Here is a 17,686-nt window from a genome sequence, read left to right on the forward strand (position 1 = left end):
CACGGTAACTCACAGAATCACTGAATCAGCAGTCTCAGGATGAGAGAGAACACTTTTTATGTGAAACCCTGTAACCAAATACAGACCAAATTCACTTCCTCCCCACCTCTCCAGTACAGAGAGAAGGAGATTCCATATTCCACATCTACTTGCCTCCTCAGCCCTTAGACAGGAGTAGTTCAACCCCCTCCACCACCCTTCCCCTCTCCCTGACAGGCAAGGGAAGATATTTCTTCCTGTTGGGAATAACTCTCAGGTTCAAAGGGCAACTGCTGCCCTAGAGACAAAGGCACGGGTGTTGAGAAACTGCAGTTCTTCCGGAACGGTGTGTCTAGTGTCCTGATGTAACTGACACCCTGGAGGAGTGCCAGAATGAGGACGGGGCCTGCTCTGCACTGAGCCAGGACAGAACAGCCTCCTCCCCTCCTTTCACCCACTCCCAACACCCGGTCACCCTCACATACCGGTAGCTGTGGTGCCCTCTCTAGCCAGAAGGTTTCAGGCTGCTCTGTACGGTAGTCGTGGAGCTGTGAGGGAGATACTGCATAACTTAACTCTTCAGCCTCTGGGATGGCTGCTTTCCCACAGCCTGTCAGGACCCAGCTGTACAAGGGTGGGGGTGGGGGTGACTGGGTTCTTACCTTTGTTGGGGCAGGAGGCCCTGCCTGCACCAGCTCCTGTCTGTAGTCGTGGTGTGTCACAGACTCGACCTCAGAGTCCTTCCTTGCGGGTTCCTGCTCTGCCTGCACCTCTTTACTACACAGGCCTGGGGAGTGTCAAGGGCATTCTCCCCTGACTTTTGCCCTCCCCCTCCCCATTTCCTTTAACCCAGCCTCTCACCAGATTTGTTGGTGCAAGAGCATCTCTAGTACGGCTTCACGCTTCCCTGGGGGAGGTCAGGGAATGGACAGAATAGGGGAGGCTGCTTAAGAAACAGGCCCAGAAGAAACAAAGTTGGGGAAAGGAGGAAAAATTGGGTTTTGTCCCTATACCCCTCGGACAACCATAGGCCCACCTGATATTCCTCCCTTTTTTTTTCTCTACTGGACTCATTCTTGCCACTCTCACGTTTCATACCTCGAATTGGCTGAGAGTGGCTTGCTGGGGGCTGGTATGAGTCTCTCTGGGTGGTGCAGGAGGACATGGGTGACTGTGGCTGCAGGGTCAGCAGTCCCCGGTGTCCGTGTCGGAAAAAGAAACTCTCAGAGCCATCCTGCATGACTGGGACTTGATCCAGGTGGCTGGTGGCTCTCTGTAGGCCCCAAGTTGAGTGACAATGATATCCTTCCTTGTACCTACCCCATCAACTGAAGGCAGCCTTCAAGAAAAGGGAGCAGGTCAAACCTCAATACCTCCTCCTCCCAGTTGTAGAGAAGGCACTGGCCCCGTGGCGGTGTTTCACTGAGAACTGTACTCTTCCCTTCAACTTCGGGGGGCTTCCACAGCCCTCGGGCACCAGGTTCTGAGACTTTGAAAAATTTCCAGGATTGTTTCTGCGGCTCCCAGTGGCAGTGGTGTTTGCAACAGGTATAATTAGGGATCAGATCTCCCCTGGGGTTTCTGAAGCCTACAGGAGCAGAGAATTTGAACCCAGGGCCATGGCCATTGCCTGGGCTATGCCTAGAATCAACAGCAGGACCAAGATCAGTGCCTTGACCAGAGCCTCCGCCAGGACCAGGGCCATGGTCAGGACCTCGACCAGAGCCACTGCCAGGGCTACCACCAGGACCAGAACTGGAACTAGGTCCAGGGTCAGAGCTGGAATCAGGACCAGGGCTAGAGCTGGAGCCAGGAACAGGGCCAGAACTGGAGCCAGGAATAGGGCCACGGCTAGAGCTAAGGTCATTTGTAGTATAGGGATTCCGAGCAACACGGGAAACATAGACAGGCTGAAAGTCGAGTCTCCTGTGGCCTATCTTGTGGGTAAATCTGGGTCCAGCGTAGTGCTCCCCGAGAAGACTGTCAGAGGTGGGCTCTGTGAGCAGGCTCCCATGAGAGTGGGGGGCTGGGCTCTTCGTCGATAATGCAGCTGCTCTGGCAGTGGAGGCGGCTGCAGCAGCTGCTGAAGCTGCTGCGGTTGCAGCTACCAGGGCCGATCTATGACGGCCATCCAAAGAAGTAAAGGGATCGGAACTGGACCCTAGTCCGTCCGAGCTGGGCTGTAAGTCTAAAGACCTGAAAAAAAAAAAGTGAAAGCGGCAAAGCTGTCAGAAGCACAGCAAAGTTTGTTAACTTTCCTTGTCCCCTTCCGCCCTCAGCCAGAGCTGTGGCTCTCACCGCGACTGTGATCTGTCGGTAGACTCAGAGGTCTCCATCTCCCGACGCCAGCTACCGGGTTGCCATAGAGACGGCAAATCATTCCAGGAGACTGCGCAGAACTAGAGCTGGGCGGACGTGGAGGGTGAGGGTGCTGGCAAGTTCTCTGCGGGGCGGAAGTCTTAAACCTGCTGTGGTTTGGGACGGCTGCCTTCCGTCCAGATTCCCTTCCGCGTCAGCCCGGCTCTTAAGGTTCCGCTGGCCTCCGTACCTAAGAAGAACTTTTTGAGGCTTTCTAAGGTGGTTCTTTGTGTTGAAGACAGGCACAGGGCTGTGGTATCAGTCAAAAGCCTACTTCGTGTGTTTACGGAGGGGCATTGTTTTAAAAACTTTTAAGGATGATGAGACATCAGACAGTAGCTCAAAAGCAAAATGGTGAGACACGGGGATTAGTCAACGGGTAGCCACTTTTTTTTTTGGTGTGATTATTTCTCTTCCAGTAAAAGGCCCTCACATTGACAATCCTCCTTACAGACCCCCCCTTACAACGTGGCTTGGCATGTGAATTGAGCAAGTCTTGGGATTCAGTCTCTTCCTATTCATTCAGGTGTATTCCTACCACTACTTTTCTTGAAACCTGACCCAGGTAGACCACGAGTCTTGAGCTATAGGCAAATGCTCCTTTACAGAATGGGCTTCCTTAAGTGTCTCAGACCATAGTCAAGGGGGATCATAGTCTTGAATCAGTTTTCTTTCCTATTTGTAGTATAAATCTTCATATATTTAAGACAAGGATCCAGAATTGAGGGAGAGTGAGTTTATTAGGATCACAGGGTGCCATTTTCCCCCATCCCATCCAAACATCCAGGTCTGGGGTCCCTGGTCATTTGGTAGGTTCAACCTGGAGGCCACTGGAGCTGTCGGCCCCCAAGTACGTGAATGTGTAGATGATACACAGACTGTGCACCCAGCTTGCCATCGTTGATCACTGAAATGGAGTTTTGGGTTAGGGGGTGAGGATCATGGGAAAGGTCAAAGAATGGTCACACAGAGGGGCAGGTATCAGAATTCACAGTCGAGGGTGGGGCTCAGGGGCCAAACATCACTCACCAAGTCGGTATCCATCACCCAGCCCCTCAGCCTTTGCTGTTTTCTTGGCCACAAGGAGAAGGTGTCCAAGAAGCTACAGGGAAAGGGGAGGGAGACAGGTTGCTTCATTTACACGGAGCAAAATTTCTAGAGGAATACAGGGCTCCCCCAGCCAAACCCTGGCCCCATCCTTCCCACCTGTTGGTCTTCCTCTTCAGCCTGGCTAATCCGAGGAATGGGCTTCTTAGGAATGACCAGAAAGTGCACAGGAGCCTGAGGGGCCACATCCCGGAATACGAGACACTGGGAGCAGTGACAGGCCAGAGGCCACCATGTTACTTCAACAGGCTGGATGGTATTTATGAAATTCCTAGGGGGTTGGGTCCTCAGGGCACCGCACCTGTTGGTCCTCATATAGGATGTCAGCTGGGAGGCTTCGATCCAGGATCCGTGAGAAGATGGTTGGGGCTGTTCCCCCAGGAGCTGCCTGCTGAGCCTTGGCTACTTCATTCCCATCAGTCACACCTGCAGCTCCTCGGACCTGCAGGTGGGTCAGACACACCCAAAGGAAGAAGTTGGCAATACTCTCTCATGTATTTAGGAGGGGCTGGCAGAGACTGGACTCTGACAGCCACTAACTTCACCCTTCTAAGAACCTATTAGCTGTTCCCACTCAAAGAGAGACTTCCTCACTTTCAGAGTATCAGCAGCAGAGAGTAGGCCCAGATAGTGCTGGGCCTAGTTAGATAACAGGCAGTATTACAGTGCAGGACTCAGCAGTGCGATTGAGTGCTGCTCCTGAAGCACTAAGGAAACCTATCCCTGTTCAGGGTAAAGGGTGCAGAGTGAGAACCCAGAGACTTAGGTCCTGGTTCCTATTTTACTACTTTTGTTTGTTTAGTAGTGTGTGTTTAATTGTGTGTTTAGTCTCTCAGTCCTGTTCGACTCTTTGCGACCCCATGGACTATTGAATTACCTTAGCTAAATCTCTTCTCTCGGCGTCAGATATAAAGGGGGTGATTTGTATCATCTCTTAAGACTACTTTGGATCTCTTTGTTAATAAGTTTCCACTTACTTCCATTACTTTTTTTCTGATCTTTATGCTGTGTTACCTGTTTTGTTTAGGTTCAATACAACTGCCCTGTTTGACACAAGGGCCTCTGGGTGTCACATCTGACCTCTTACTGTGAATTTTGCCTCCAGTCTCCTGAATCAGTGGAGGGAGGAGTTGAGTGCACACAAACCCAGCCCCAGGGAACTGAGGGTAAGTCCCAGTTTCCCAGGGGCTGAGAGAAGGCTGAAGTCAGAGGTATCACACTGTGGGAGAAAGGGACGAGGTTCATCTGACTGCTTGAATCGTTCTAGTAAAGGGGGAGAATGGCTCCCAGGAGGAAAAAAAAATGGCTCCCTCTAATTCTGCAGGGCGCACTGAGGAGCTACGGGGGGGCGGGTAGGCCTTCTGTTGGCTGGGAGAGGGCAGCACATGGTGCAGTGACCTTGTGTCGACCTCGGGGCCAGGGCCTGTGTATGGCATCGGTCATCGCCGGCTCGTTTCTCTCGCGGCGATATTTTAAGAGAGGCCACCACGACCATCAGTCCGACCTCAGCGCAGAGCCCAGGAGCCTGCGCCTCGGGAGGGGCAACGTACCCCGCCAGGCACTCAAGCTGCGGTCCCGCGAGACCTTAGGGCTGCGCAAGCCGGGGGGAGCCGAGGAGGAATGCAGTCCCCGGCCCTGGAGGGAGTCAGAGCCCGCGGGACCCCTTCCTCGCCCTACAGCCACCTCTCACCTGCACCCCCCGAGGCCCTGCCACCGCCACCGCCCGACGCGCCACGCAGAGCCCGGCGGCCAGCACCACGGCCGCTGCCATCTTTCCCTCGGCCGCGGGAACCTCCCACCTGGGCCAGCACTCGGGCTCTGCAGCCTGCTGAGGTGGGGCGGCGGGGAGCCGGCGAGCAGCTGCCATTGGCTCCGGCCGAGGCCGGAAGCGAACTCCGTCATCCCATTGGGTAGCGTTCCTGGGCCCGGCACTCCACTGGCTCCGCCGCCAGGTCGATGCGGGATCTTTTCATCCGATTGGCTTCTTGTGCCAACTTGAGAGTGAATTTTTTACTCCATTGGCTTCGTTCTCTAGTCAGAGTGAAAGTTCTTTACCATTGGGTCCCCTCACTAGTTTTCGTTGTGAGATAGTTTCTCACTCTATTGGAAGGACTGAGACACCTGGAGGTGGGATTTTCCTCCAATTGGCTCTCAACACAAGTCGGCTCATCTTAGGTTGCGGCTCCCGGGTAGTGGGGGTTTTACCGTATTGACACCGCCGTATTGACACCGCCGTATTGACAATCGGGTCGGGCCCCTATTGGTGGGCTGAGAGGAAGGGGGCGGTGCTCCGTCACCTGCCGCGCAGAAGCTCATTGGCCAGTAGGAGGGCGGGGTTTGGAGAGGTGGCCACTCGGCGCTTATTGGCTCCAGGACACTAGTCCGGAAGTTCCAGACCGCAGGAGTACCGGGGAAAGAAGCGGGCTGGGGACGCCCGGCGGATAGGGCTGAAGATGAATAGGGTCGTGATCTTTCTTTAACTGGTGGGATAATTACCCAGCATTTCCCCCACAAACAGTTTCAGTCCCTTGACCATTTCAAAGATGTTAACTTACTCATCTGAGGGCAATTCCTCCTTAGTTTATGTGCTTGTTCACTCTAAGACTAAAGGTTCTGGGGTTTGTTTTCAGGGCGGTTTTGCATTTTTCTTTCTTTTTTATTTTAACGGGCGGGGCAGGAGTGTCCTGTCTTTGTCGCACGACAAATAAGCAAAGGAATATGTGTCCAGTGTTCTTTCCTGTTCAGAATAAGTATGTCATACGGTTAGCTCCGTGCCTGGCATTTTCAGTGAGTCTGGTGGGTTCAAAGGACGAGGGAGAATGCATTAAGCCTAGGTTAGAAATAAATTTTGTTCTGCTGAAATATATATTTTTTGACATCAGAAACATGGGATCACAAAATGCTAATATACTCTAATATACTCACACCGGGTAAGTTTTAGTCTGATGTTTAACATAGGGCAAAAGTCACCATTGTGTCTTTGTTTTAAAGCATATGGCCTGACATATATAGACGCTCAATAATTATTTGTGGAATGAATAACATTTGGTGTTTTCTTTCATTTCCTTTTCCATAATATATAATAACATATGTATTACATATTACATTCTTATTCTCCTATTCACAATTTCCCATAGTATTACATAGTCTATATAAATACTTTGTAATGGCTGCATAATATTAATACTTCTTTAAATGAGTTTATCGCAGTATCCATTCTTTTATTGTTGACTGCTAGTTGAATTGGTTTTAGTTAATGGTCATCATGGTGCTAATTGCATAATAACCAGTAATAAGGAATTCTACTTCTGGAGATAGTAATGATTTCTTTTCAACAGCGGTATTAGAGTGTCTTTTCTCCTTCTGGAGGCAGACATTTGACCCTGTGATTTCCCCCAGGAGTTCTAGCAGTCAAAGTTGCATTCCTTTCCTTGGAAGAAGAGATGACCTCACTAAATGTGGAAACTTATACTGGCCTTTTCTGTGCCCTGGAGGCTACAGTAGTCTGTCTGCCTGTGGAGAAGGGCAAGAGATAAGAGGTGCTGGGGTGTAGGAAGAGGAAACCAGCCAGGACTGGTAGGTGAGTACAAAACACTTTGAAACTGGTTATTTCTTTGGGTTCTTAAAGACACAGGTAGCACATAGGTTATCCTATTTTATAGACCCAGAAACAGAGGCTCTGAGAGGGAAAGTGACTTGCCTAAGATCATAGAGCCCATTACTGTCAGAATCTGCTGTTCTTCATTAGAATCATGTATGGGCTTCCTAGTCACTCCCACACACTCACCCATTCTGGCCCCTGGCCCCTGGATTCTCTGCTCCAGGCCCTTGTGATCACTTGTAGCTGCTCTCTGAAAGCTGCAGCACTCTGCGGGTTCTAGCCACTTTCTCCTGTACTTTGATCCCTACCACTGTATCTGCTACTGGGCCTCATTAGAGACTTCTGTTCCTTTTTTAAAAAATCTGTTGATTGCATCCTGGCTTTTTTTTTTTTTTCTTATTTGTGTGGTCAGCTCCCTCCACATCTTCAAGCCTTCTTTTAGCTTATTTTCTTCCTCCCTGACACTCTTCCCATCACCACCCATTACTCTAAATATTTTGCTTCTCTGCTTCTCTGACTTGGTTCCAGCTTCCAACTATACCTGAATCGTCAATTACCCACCCATCAGGTTTTTCTCCAGTTCCCTTCATTAACCTTCCCAAGCCTTTATCCCTCTTCCTGTCTCCTACCCCCCAACTTTTATCCCTCTCCTCCCCCACCAGCAACTGACCTTGTCTCCTATGTTCACGGGGGGAACTTCCACAGAATTCTACTCCCTGCAACTCAGTGAGGACCCCATCCTTTCTTCCTTCTTCCTGGTCCCAGGAAGTGGTGTTTCTCCTGTCGAGACTGAATCCCTTCACCTCTGCCTTTACTTCATCCTCTCCTTCTGTCTTTGGGATCTGGCTTCCCTAGGCATCTCTCTTTTTCTACTGTATCCTTCAAGGTCTTTGTCTCTACTGGTCTCTCCTAACTAAAAAAAATGCTTTTTTCTTAACTAAAAATTGCTTCCTTGATTCCACATCCCCCTATAGATATTGTCTGAGTTCTTCCCTGCTCTTTTCATCTAAGCTTCTTACACAAATTCCTTCACTTACTGTTTGGTTCCTCTCTCCACTGCAGCATCGAAACTGCACTTTCTGAAGTCACCAAAGACTTTCTAATTGCAGATCCGATGGACACTTTCGGTCTTTATCTACCTGGAGCCCCCAGCTATATCTGACATCACTGCTCCTTCTTGAAATCTCTCCCTCCTCGGCTTCCTTGAAGCCATTCTCTCTTCCTGATGCCAGAAATAGCCTTTTGAATGTAGGTGTGATGGAGGCAGATGGCTGGATCCACCCTGTCTCCTGCCTGGAGCTCTCTCTTGCCCCCCTGGAGGTGCTAACCCCAAGGTCCTAGGGTGTTTTCCCCAGGCTGGGCTCTGTGCCTCATACAGAGTCAGTCAGATTCCAATGGTTTTCCCTTTATTGCTGATCTGGGCCAGGCTCACAGAGGCCTGTGCCAGGTGTTGACAGTGTCTGTCCCTGGAGGAGGGAAGAGCAGAGGTGAAAGGGTCAGATATGGGGCTGAGATGGAGGGCCAGACTGGACGTCGTGTGGGCTAGGGAGCCCTGGGGGACTAGGGTAAGAGCTGGGATGGCCAGAGAGCCCCTGCTTCTGGAGGGCCTCGAAGTCAGAGTTGTTGATGATGGCTTCTCGGAGGGTAGGCATCTCTGCAAAAGGCACATAGTCTGCTCCTGGGGGTGTAAATCAGTGCGGGTGTGGGCTGCAGGAAGGAGGGGCAAAGTAGTCCTGGGTGGGATGGCTGAGGGCAGGAATGCCTTCAGCTTGGCTGATTACAGACCCTTGAGTGGGCCCTGATCCCAGGTTGCCCTCTCACCGTGTGGCCTCCCTCCTCGGCGCCGGGTCTCCTCAGTCTCAAAGAAAGTCTCATGTTCCTCCCAGCGCCGGTCACAGGCCGCACAGAGGAAATTAGACTCAAAGCAGCTGCAGCAACAGCCTAAGGCAAGGAGGCAGCCAAGGAGAGTGCAGGGAATTGGGGCTTCCCCAGGGGCTGACCACATCCTCACATCTTCCTCACCAACTGCATGTCCAAGTCTCTCCTCTTCCTCACCAACTGCATGCCCAGGTCTCTCCTCCCAGCTCCCCATCTGCATCCCCAAACTACTTGCAGCCTATCCCAACCCATGCCCACCTCTGCACTCCCCTTGCTTGAGAAGGTACCTTTGACTCTGCAGGAATGGGACCCGGTAGCTGTGTGGTCTTCGTGGCTGTGTTTGCAGCGACATTGGGCCCTCCAAGCCCTGGGGTCAAAAGTGGCCCGTCTCTTGAGCCAGAACTCACCCACCTCCTCTGGGCGTGATGGGATGAAGCAGAACATGAGGCAGCGGCACTGGCCCATGTTGCAGGGCACGGATATGTCTGTGAAGAGGGTTAGACCAGCACCTGACCGGGCTTGGCCTTCCCATGTCAACCTCTTCCCAAAACCAACACACACACACACACACTCTCACACATCTCAACACATGACAGAAGACAGTTACTCTCCACACCTGAGATGATCTGGTGCTCTCTCAGCAAGTGTCCACAAAAGCACTTGGACTCATCCCCAATCCGGAAACAGTCCCATAGATAATGGGGGCAGCGCCAGCCAATATAGAGACCTGGGTATGGAGGGATTGAGTAATAAGGGAAAGTAACAGAGAAAAATAGCCTAAGCTCCCCCCAGAGTGTTCTTACCTCTCCCCCCATGTGTCTCTATCACCACCCACACATCCTTCTCCCTGCCCCTTTAGACTTTTTCTTCAAGGTTTTCTCATCACCCCGTGAGTGTCTTCAGAGCCCATCCCACCCGAGGATCCACTCCACCTGTGTCGGCCTGTCAGAGGTGACTGAAGACAGCCTTCATTTCTGAGCAGGAAGATTATAAGTGAGCTTCTGTGTGATGATGCACATGTGTCTCGCTGTGTTCTCTGTGACTGTGGGATTCTCATCTCCTCCCCTCCCAACACTAGAGCCCACCTTTTCTTGGTTTCCTTGAAGTGTCTAAGGTGAGGGAAAAGGAAGATGATGAGCCAGGTGCAGAGTAGGTGGTGGAGATTGGCTCCTAAGGAGCGTGGTGTTGAAGGGACCTGAAGAGGAGGAGGTGGGGCAGCCCCAGTGCCACGAGGAAGGTGGGCTTCCCTCACTTCTTCAGGCTGGCACCGTCATATGTCCCTCCCACATTCCTGAGCTTACTGAACTAATGCCCTCTGTGAACTTGAGAAGGGCTGCCTATGGTTCTCCAATGTTCAGAAGAAAAGGGAAGGCCAGAAGTCATGAGTGGGGTGAAGAGCAAAAATAGAGGCTTGTGAGGCAAAGAAAGGAGGCGTGGGAAGGAAGATGAGCCTAAGATGTATCCCTGAGAGCAGGCACCGGCCAGAGGCTGCTGCCCTTGAGATGAGAAACTGTCTGGCTTCACAATTAGTCTCACCACAAGGCAAGGGTGGTGCTGAGTAAATGTGGGAGGAGTTCCAGAGCATTTCCCACTCAAGTTTTCTCATCCTCTGTGAGAGCTGAGAGTATCCCAGCTTGAAGTCAACAATCCTGGGTCTGCCCCCCGCCACCCCCAAGGAGTGGGGCCTTCAGCTCTAGGACTCTTGATCCTATTTAAAAGCTCCAGTGAACTGTCATCTCCATCAAAAAGTTATCCCTGCCTTCCCCTTCTGTCTAGGAGTCCCTCCTCCTGCCTTCCATGACTCTTGTGCTACTCTTGTCACAGTACAGTGCACTCTAGTGGACTGTTCACTTGTATTCTCCTTCAACTGTGAGTTTTTCATTGCTGTCTTGAGTCCTCACACAGGACCTGGTACAAAATAGGTGCTCAGAGAACATAGAAGCTTGACTGAATAAGCGATTGAGCAAATTCCTTTAGCAGGGAAGAGAGACCCAGTATTCCAGGTAAAGCCCTGAAGTTCCATGAGGAGAATGAGAAAGAGTCAAGTGTCCTCTGGTCTTTGACTCTAGCCAGGACCACAATCTACAATTCTGTGCCTGTCAAACTAGGTTTTCTTGTCTTACCCATGGTCTCTTAGGATCTGAAGCCTGTCCAGATGTGGCTTTTGGCTTTGATGCTTCTGACTTATACCACCAGCCTGTTGTATTAATGCCCCATCACACCAGGGAAGCTTGGTTGAAAGGGGGCAGTTTTTAGACGGAGTCACAATGGGGTTGGGTGGAGGCCGGGATTCCACTGGAGGAATTCTGAACTCCGTTTAGAATAGCAGGATCCAGTGCATGAACAGGTGAGGTGCAGAGTTGAACAAGGGTTGCTGTTGCTATGCTGTTGCTAAGTCGCTTCAGTCGTGTCCGACTCTGTGCGACCCCATAGATGGCAGCCCACCAGGCTCTGCCGTCCCTGGGATTCTCCAGGCAAGAACACTGGAGTGGGTTGCCATTTCCTTCTCCAATGCATGAAAGTGAAAAGTGAAAGTGAAGCCGTTCAGTCGTGTCTGACTCTTAGCGACCCTATGGACTGAAGCCTACCAGGCTCCTCCGTCCATGGGATTTTCCAGGCAAGAGTACTGGAGTGGGTTAGTGCCCCATAGATCAAGGCCTGGCCTGAGGGCCTGGGAGTCAAGTTCAAGCACTGTTGTCGGAGTCATTGCTCATCTTTCAGATGAAGACTGAAGTTTGAGCTAGAGGAATGGCAATTATACCTCAGACTCTATAATCCTCTTAAAGTGGGACAATACAGAGTGGGCTGTGCATTCTAGAGTAGGGCCTTCTACTCTGCCTTGATTCCAAAACCTCTTCCTGTTATAATTGGATGAGGACTGGCAGGGGGAGGAGACATTATCGGGGATGCCATTTTGACTGCACAACACATTCATTTCCATGATCACACAGTCTCATTTGCATGATAACATCTCTTATGGTTAGAACATAACTCTATTCCCATCATTAGGGAAAATGAAGTATAAACCCCCTTCCCCCAAATGCAGTGATACCTATTGAATGCAGTCTAGAAATCCCAGAATCCTCATAACAGGTCAGGTGGCCTTCTTACCGAATTCCTATAGACGTGAAGTTCAGTGACACAGATGCACGTGCTCACACACAGAATGGTGTGTGTTCACATGGTTCATATGCACACCCTTTATATACAGACATAGAGAAGCCCAGCATGCCATTAACAGGACCGTCTAGGATACTACTTCTGGGCTGAGACTTGGGAGTTGATGGGACTAGAAGACATAGCTCTCTTTGGTGAGGAGACTCAGAGCTTTGGATTTCCAGGTGATCATGAGTCTGGCATGCAGGTATCACAGGTTTTTTTTTTTTTTTTTAACTTTTAGCTGCACCATGTGGTGGGATCCTTGTTCCCCCACATCAGTGTCAGGGGTCAATCCTGCACCCCCTGCGGTGGAAGTGCAGAGTCTTAACCACTGGACTGCCAGGGAAGTCTCCATGACAGCCTTTTAACACATTTCCACCAAGGGGACTAAGGCCTTTTGCCTTGTCAGAGCAACAAGTCACCTAGAAACTGTCCAGGGTCCTGGGCCATCTCTGCTTTAGGATCTGTGTGGTGCAGGCTACCTGAGCCCTAGTTCAGCCACCTGTTCCTGCCTGGCTTTATATGAATATCCTCACCTTTTGTCTGCATCCACCCTCATCTACTTTGGCCTACCCATCTGCTCCCCTCCCAGATTCCAGGAAGGTGGCATTGCCATTTTCCACAAGGGCTATCCACTGAAGGAGCAGGTTCCTAGATCCCGTTGGATAGAGGGATGGCCATGGGCCTGGCACAGGCCCCTGAAAGGCTGCCTGGGCTCACCTGTTTGGATGGCATTCAGGGCTGCATCCTTCTCCCATTGGAAAAGATAATTCACTTGCATACCAAACTTCTCTCTGTGCATTGCCTTAGCCACATCCACCAGGTCTGCCTGCTTAGCAGGGACCACTGGATGGATGGTGTAACCTGGGGAGGGAAAGGCTGAGTAACTAAGGGGAAGTGAGGAGGCCCCAAATCTAAGAGAAGGGGCCAGATCACAGGCCCAATCTCCTTCTCCTGAGGCAGGTCACAGATGGTGCTGAGAAAGGGGGAATGGGCAGGAGCAATTACGGCTGACTCCTTTCTTCCCCTTCTTCTTGCCCAGCTGGTGTTCAGGCTGAGCTGCGTGAGTGTTACTGGCAGCGACATCCATCTCTTTCTTGCCCTCTTTTTCTTCTTCCTTCACTTTTGTAGATGTGTCCAGGTGGACCTGGGATGGAGAGCCTGAAAGGGAGTGCTTTGGAAAGCCTTCGAATTCAGAGGTGTGGATGGACCTCTTTGCCCATGAGCCCTCACTGGAGGAAGACTCAGAGAAATCTTCCTTTGGATTATCAGAGGGAGACCCAGAGGCATGGCTTAGTGACGAAGTCTGAAAAGCAAGTTGTTGATCTAGGACCTTGGGGATGTGGGTTTCCAACTGGGTCTCAGGGGTAAGGGTCTCCAAAGGGACCTCAGAGACAGAGTGTTCTAAAGGGGTGGTAGAGGTGGAAGGCTCTACAGGGGTTTCAGAGGTGTGGCTGTCTAAAGGGGTCTCAGAAGTGGAGGGCAACACAGGAGATTCAGAGGCAAGGGACTCTAACAGGGTTTTAGAGAAGGTGGGCTCTAAGGGGCTTTCAGGGATAGGGGGCTCCTGTGAGTCCTCAGGAGAGGGGTCCTTTGAAGAAAGGCTCTCTTCTGCATCCAAGGTGGTATGAGGCTCTTCTGTGACCTTGTCTGCTTCCATCTAGTGGTAGAAGAGGGTACATGTTTCATTAGGTTGGGATTAGAGGGTCTGCAAGTCAGGATACACAGGGGGCTATGGAATTAAGATAAAGTTTTTAGTGCACCTGAGATATGACTTGGGGGAAGCAGGGCTTGGTTCTAGGAGGTTCACCCATGTGCCTAGACCCAAACTGCATACTGAAAGTCTGAAGCAGTCAGAATCCCATCAGTAGATGGTAGCAGAGAAGGGATCCTGAACATAGCACCTTGGCTATGATGCTATGATCATAGCAGTCCAAGAGCAGGGTTCTGGGTGTAATTTAGGACCATAGAGGTCAGGCTGTGAAGTTCTAGAGACTGGGAAGACCAAAGTGGGGTTTTGCTCCCAAGAGTGCAGAAGGATGCAATGACCACAGTCTAGTCTTGTCTAAGGACCCTTCCCTCCCCTTGGTAATGTCATTCATGTTCAGTGCTTCAGCTACTTCCAGTTGTATGTTGATGACCCCTAAATCCCCTATTTCCAGCTCAGACCCTGAACTTCACAGTCATACCCAACTGTCTGCTAGACATTGCTAAATTGATGTCCCACAGGTCATCAAAACTGAACTCTGGGAATTATCATGGTCTTCTTTCCTCTCAGCCCACATCTTAGAATGGGCACCAAAGACTATATTTCCTATCTTCTAAATATCCCCCAAGTCCATTCTCTCCTCTCCTTTCCCTCCAATTTTGTTCAAATTCTCATTATTTTCTACCTGGATTATGTAATACCCTTGTTCCTCTGCTGCCTTCCCTAGCATATTAATCCACTCATCCATTCTTTCATTGATTTATGTAACTTATGCTTTTAAAGAGCCTAATCTTAACAATTTTACTCAGGCACTGGACTCAGCTGAAAGAATCTGGAAAGGAGACCAGTTAACCAAAATGACAATACAAATGAGTTGATGTTGTGCTGGGGTAAGCCCAGGATGCTGTGGGGAATGGGGTGTGCCTAATTTATCTTGGAAGGATGTCCAAAAGGGGTCACGCATGCAAAGTCACCTCAGTCGCGTCTGACTCTGTGTTACCCTACAGACTGCCAGGCTCCTCTGTCTATGGGATTCTTCAGACAAGAATACTGGAGTGGTGCCATGCCCTCCTCCAGGGGATCTTCCCAACCCAGGGATTGAACCCATGTCTCCCACGTCTACCTGCATCGGCAAGTGGGTTCTTTACCACTAGTGCCACCTGGGAAGCCCAGGTCCAAAGGGTGTCAGTCTTTCTTAATGACCCAGGTGAGACCTTTCTGAAATGGCATTCCTTTGCCTAAAAACAATCAAGTGACTCAGTCTAAGGAGTAGGTCCAAATTTCTTGGCTCTGACATTCAAGGCCTGTCATCATTTGCAGCACTGCCTAAGGATTCCAGCCTTACCGTCTCCTGCTCTCTACTTTGGTCCATGCTCCCTAAATGCTACATTTATCATTTCTTAAACTCATCAGGGCCTTTCCAAAGAGGAAGTTTGTGTCAGAAAGTATGGGGAAAAGTAGGATGATGTAGAGGAAGATAGCCAGACATTCAGCAAGAGGAGAAAGGGGGCCTGAGGGTGAAGAACCACAGGATTGGAGGAGAGGAAAGGCAAAAAAGGGTAAGAGGGAACTGAGTGGAGAAAAGTGGGGGAGGGAGAGGATAAGGATGAAGAGCAGAGGATGAGAGGGGGTTGGAGTGAGGTGGGAAGGGACAGGAAGGTATTAGGAGGGAGTGGGATGTGGATTTGGAGGAGGGGCCAGTTGAGAGACTACATACCTCTGGGCTTTGTCTCGTCTGTTACAAGTCCTTAGGTCAGGATCTTGTCTGAAGCAGGACGGGGAAGCTTTGGCCCCGAGGGAGAGAGGCTCTTGGTTGTGGACTAGCCCTGGCAGCAGGCGCTGTGTGCTGAGGCCTTGCCTGCAAGTTATAGCTTGGGGAGGGGACTTGGACACCTGCAGACATTCGCGAAGGAATTCGGGCCGGTTCTGAGGAAAGAGGGTGGGGGAGGGTAAGGGACGAGGCGGTCCAGGGCCGAATGTGGGAGAGGCTTGACTGAAGCCTCTGGAACCCTGGCCGGGAGTGGAGGATCCGTCACCAGGGCAACCGGAACGCTGAGTAGTCTCCGTGGCAACAGCGGTCTGGTCACCTCGGTGAGTGAGGTCTCCTAAGGGGGCTGCGATGATCCGGAGGGGACAAACCTAGAGGGTTCACTTCTGTTAAGGGGGTTTTGCCAGATCTCTGTGAGTGGTTTTTTGTGAGATCTTTGTGAGACTCTGAGAGTTTCGGGGTAGGGTCTGCGGATGTCTGTGGGGACGTCCATGGGTGTCTGGGTTTGTGAAGGTCTCTGTATGGTTCCTATGAGATGTCTGTGAGTTGGCCAGTGAGGGTTGTGAGGACCTTATCGGGGTATCTGGACTCGGTGGTTGGGGTGAGAAAGGCGGGGACTCGGGTAGCGGGGGACTGGGGCGGAGTTTGCCCTTGAGCACAGGGGGGCCAAGTAGGAGGCCAATAAAATAGGGCTGGGGGCGGGCTTTAGTGAGAAGGACCAATCGACCTAATCGGAGGGCGGAGCGTCGTACAACGTCAGGCCGAGGCCGCAGCCGCGGGGCCTGGTTATCGCCGGTCCAGCGCAGCCCGGAGTCGCCCAGGCCTGAACTCCTACCCAGGTCCCCGGCCTGGCCCCAGCCGGCTCGACTCCGGCCCTAGGCCCGCGAGGACACCGGAGGCCACCCCCAGGGGTGGGAGCGGAGCCGCGGGTCAGCTCAGCGAGCGCCCGCGCTGGCCTGTCCGGCCCCGCCCCCGCCCCGGGCCATGGCCCAGCCCTTGTCCCGGCCCCTTGTCCTATCCCGTTCTGGGCCTTGGCCCCCGACCCCGCCCTCGCCCCGCTTCCCAAATCGGTTCCAGTTCCTGCCTGGGTCCCAGCGAATGCCCAGATCTGGGTCTCAGCTCAGGCGCCCCCTCCAGTCCCTGACCTGGGCCCCATCCCAGCCCCAGCCCCTGTTTCACCTCTTTTCCCAAATCCCAGCCCGGCCCCTGTTCCAGCCCCATTCTCAAAATTTGCTTAAGCCCGGGGCCCAACGCCTGCCCTTGTTCCAGTCCCCATCACAGCACCTCCTTCCATCACACTCCCTACCCTTGCATAAGTCCCTGTGTCCAGCCCAGCCCAACTCTTTATCCCCGTCTGTGCCCTCATCTCTGTGTTTACCCAAGTCTCTCCCACTGCCCACCCCTCTCTCTCATACCCCGCCCCTCTACCAGCCTCGACTCAGGTCTGGGCTCCAGCTGCCGTCAGCCTTACTGCTGCTGTTGCTGTTGTCTGTCCTTGGCCCAGGGGCTGGTGAGTGCAGGCAGGAAAGAAAGAGGCAGGGATGGGGTTCTGGCAGGGAGGGGTGGACTGGAGGGATTCAGGAGAGGTGGGACGTTGGCAACTAGATGGCTGGGGAAGAAGCAGAGAGAAATAGGGAGGAGGAGAGAAGTCTTACATAACTGAGAGGAATTGGCAGGATCAGAAGAGTGGTAGCTGTGGGCTTGAGGCTCAGCAGGTGGCTAACAGAGACTGCAAGGTTTTCTTTCTGGGGGTCTATCCGGACTCCACTTTGACTCTTTTCCAAGGAAGTCTTGAGTGCTTTGTACCTGCTCGTGAAGCTTGATGGGGTTGAGAGTCCCCCACCAGAGAACCTCTAGTCAAGTGTGGGAAGATCTGGCCTAAACCTTTGAGATACTGGGCATACATTGAAGCAGGGTTAAGAAAGCAGTTTTCAAAATAACGTGTAGCAAACAGATGGCCATGGGTTAGTTGCCGTTATAATGAGTTTTCTTCTTGTAATGAAATTTGTTCCAAATAAGCTTGATTTGCTTAGGAATTATTTCTGACACTTTTAGAGCAGGGTTGAAACTTGGAGACTATTTTACAGATGGGGAAACTGAGGCACAGCAAGGGATCAATTTGCCTGAG

General features: G+C 51.6%; 4 protein-coding genes across 59 annotated transcripts in view; 1 reads left to right on the forward strand and 3 right to left on the reverse strand.

The window, feature by feature from the left end:
* Positions 1–40: 40 nt before the first annotated feature.
* On the reverse strand, positions 41–2,343 carry SPAG8 (sperm associated antigen 8). Of its 4 annotated transcripts, XM_081509346.1 has the most exons (7): positions 2,278–2,343; positions 1,353–2,175; positions 1,078–1,252; positions 841–886; positions 642–756; positions 465–527; positions 41–356 (listed from the first exon to the last, which is right to left on the reverse strand). In XM_081509346.1, the coding sequence occupies exons 1-7, from the start codon at positions 2,313–2,315 to the stop codon at positions 180–182; spliced, it is 1,437 nt and encodes a 478-aa protein (XP_081365472.1). In that variant the 5' UTR covers positions 2,316–2,343; the 3' UTR covers positions 41–179. The 4 variants fall into 4 exon arrangements, 3 of the variants coding, with proteins under 3 accessions (XP_081365472.1, XP_081365478.1, XP_081365469.1); XR_014059315.1 differs by having other exon boundaries at positions 642–766; positions 841–1,252; XM_081509352.1 differs by lacking the exon at positions 841–886 and having other exon boundaries at positions 642–766.
* Positions 2,344–3,058: 715 nt separating this feature from the next.
* On the reverse strand, positions 3,059–5,230 carry HINT2 (histidine triad nucleotide binding protein 2). 2 transcript variants are annotated; one of them, XM_081510098.1, is made up of 5 exons: positions 5,135–5,230; positions 3,746–3,886; positions 3,544–3,648; positions 3,367–3,439; positions 3,059–3,244 (listed from the first exon to the last, which is right to left on the reverse strand). In XM_081510098.1, the coding sequence occupies exons 1-5, from the start codon at positions 5,213–5,215 to the stop codon at positions 3,153–3,155; spliced, it is 492 nt and encodes a 163-aa protein (XP_081366224.1). In that variant the 5' UTR covers positions 5,216–5,230; the 3' UTR covers positions 3,059–3,152. The 2 variants fall into 2 exon arrangements, with proteins under 2 accessions (XP_081366224.1, XP_081366235.1); XM_081510109.1 differs by lacking the exon at positions 5,135–5,230 and adding an exon at positions 4,843–5,019.
* Positions 5,231–5,827: 597 nt separating this feature from the next.
* TMEM8B (transmembrane protein 8B) overlaps positions 5,828–17,686 on the forward strand; it is a 48,860-nt gene continuing 37,001 nt past the window's right edge. For 19 of the 48 annotated variants that reach the window (XM_081508309.1, XM_081508345.1, XM_081508491.1 and 16 more), the window contains exon 1: positions 15,849–15,971. Coding sequence is in view for 6 of the 48 variants with exons in the window: in XM_081508183.1 (XP_081364309.1) it covers positions 16,543–17,068 (526 nt within the window). In the remaining 42 variants the exon portion in view is untranslated. Of the gene's footprint in view, positions 6,375–6,843; positions 7,025–9,782; positions 9,917–13,213; positions 13,282–15,848; positions 16,072–16,292; positions 17,069–17,686 lie in introns of those variants that run through there. The other 29 variants (XR_014059111.1, XM_081508514.1, XM_081508434.1 and 26 more) reach the window with 13 other exon arrangements.
* FAM221B (family with sequence similarity 221 member B) lies at positions 8,435–15,785 on the reverse strand. Of its 5 annotated transcripts, none has more exons than XM_081509397.1 (7): positions 15,508–15,785; positions 13,091–13,742; positions 12,803–12,946; positions 9,540–9,650; positions 9,211–9,408; positions 8,867–8,986; positions 8,435–8,511 (listed from the first exon to the last, which is right to left on the reverse strand). In XM_081509397.1, the coding sequence occupies exons 2-7, from the start codon at positions 13,740–13,742 to the stop codon at positions 8,474–8,476; spliced, it is 1,263 nt and encodes a 420-aa protein (XP_081365523.1). In that variant the 5' UTR covers positions 15,508–15,785; the 3' UTR covers positions 8,435–8,473. The 5 variants fall into 5 exon arrangements, with proteins under 5 accessions (XP_081365523.1, XP_081365505.1, XP_081365535.1 ...); XM_081509379.1 differs by having other exon boundaries at positions 8,435–8,723; XM_081509409.1 differs by lacking the exon at positions 15,508–15,785 and adding an exon at positions 15,136–15,182 and having other exon boundaries at positions 13,121–13,742.

Source organism: Giraffa tippelskirchi, chromosome 1 (genome assembly GCF_054371585.1).
Source record: "Giraffa tippelskirchi isolate mGirTip1 chromosome 1, T2T-mGirTip1v1.2.pri, whole genome shotgun sequence".
NCBI lineage: Eukaryota > Metazoa > Chordata > Mammalia > Artiodactyla > Giraffidae > Giraffa > Giraffa tippelskirchi.

Coding starts and splice junctions, on each gene's coding strand:
- HINT2 (XM_081510098.1), bottom strand. CDS start 5,215: ATGGCAGCGGCCGTGGTGCTGGCCGCCGGGCTCTGCGTGGCGCGTCGG. Junction 3,887..5,134: donor CAGGGCCTCGGGGGGTGCAG/GTGAGAGGTGGC, acceptor ACCCACCTGCAG/GTCCGAGGAGCTGCAGGTGT. Junction 3,245..3,366: donor GGGTGATGGATACCGACTTG/GTGAGTGATGTT, acceptor ACTCCATTTCAG/TGATCAACGATGGCAAGCTG.
- FAM221B (XM_081509371.1), bottom strand. CDS start 15,162: ATGGACCAAAGTAGAGAGCAGGAGACG. Junction 9,409..9,539: donor AGAGCACCAGATCATCTCAG/GTGTGGAGAGTA, acceptor CCCTCTTCACAG/ACATATCCGTGCCCTGCAAC. Junction 8,987..9,210: donor CCATTCCTGCAGAGTCAAAG/GTACCTTCTCAA, acceptor TCCTTGCCTTAG/GCTGTTGCTGCAGCTGCTTT.
- SPAG8 (XM_081509343.1), bottom strand. CDS start 2,315: ATGGAGACCTCTGAGTCTACCGACAGATCACAGTCGCG. Junction 757..840: donor CTCTTGCACCAACAAATCTG/GTGAGAGGCTGG, acceptor AGGCCTGTGTAG/TAAAGAGGTGCAGGCAGAGC. Junction 528..641: donor GGCCTCCTGCCCCAACAAAG/GTAAGAACCCAG, acceptor TCTCCCTCACAG/CTCCACGACTACCGTACAGA.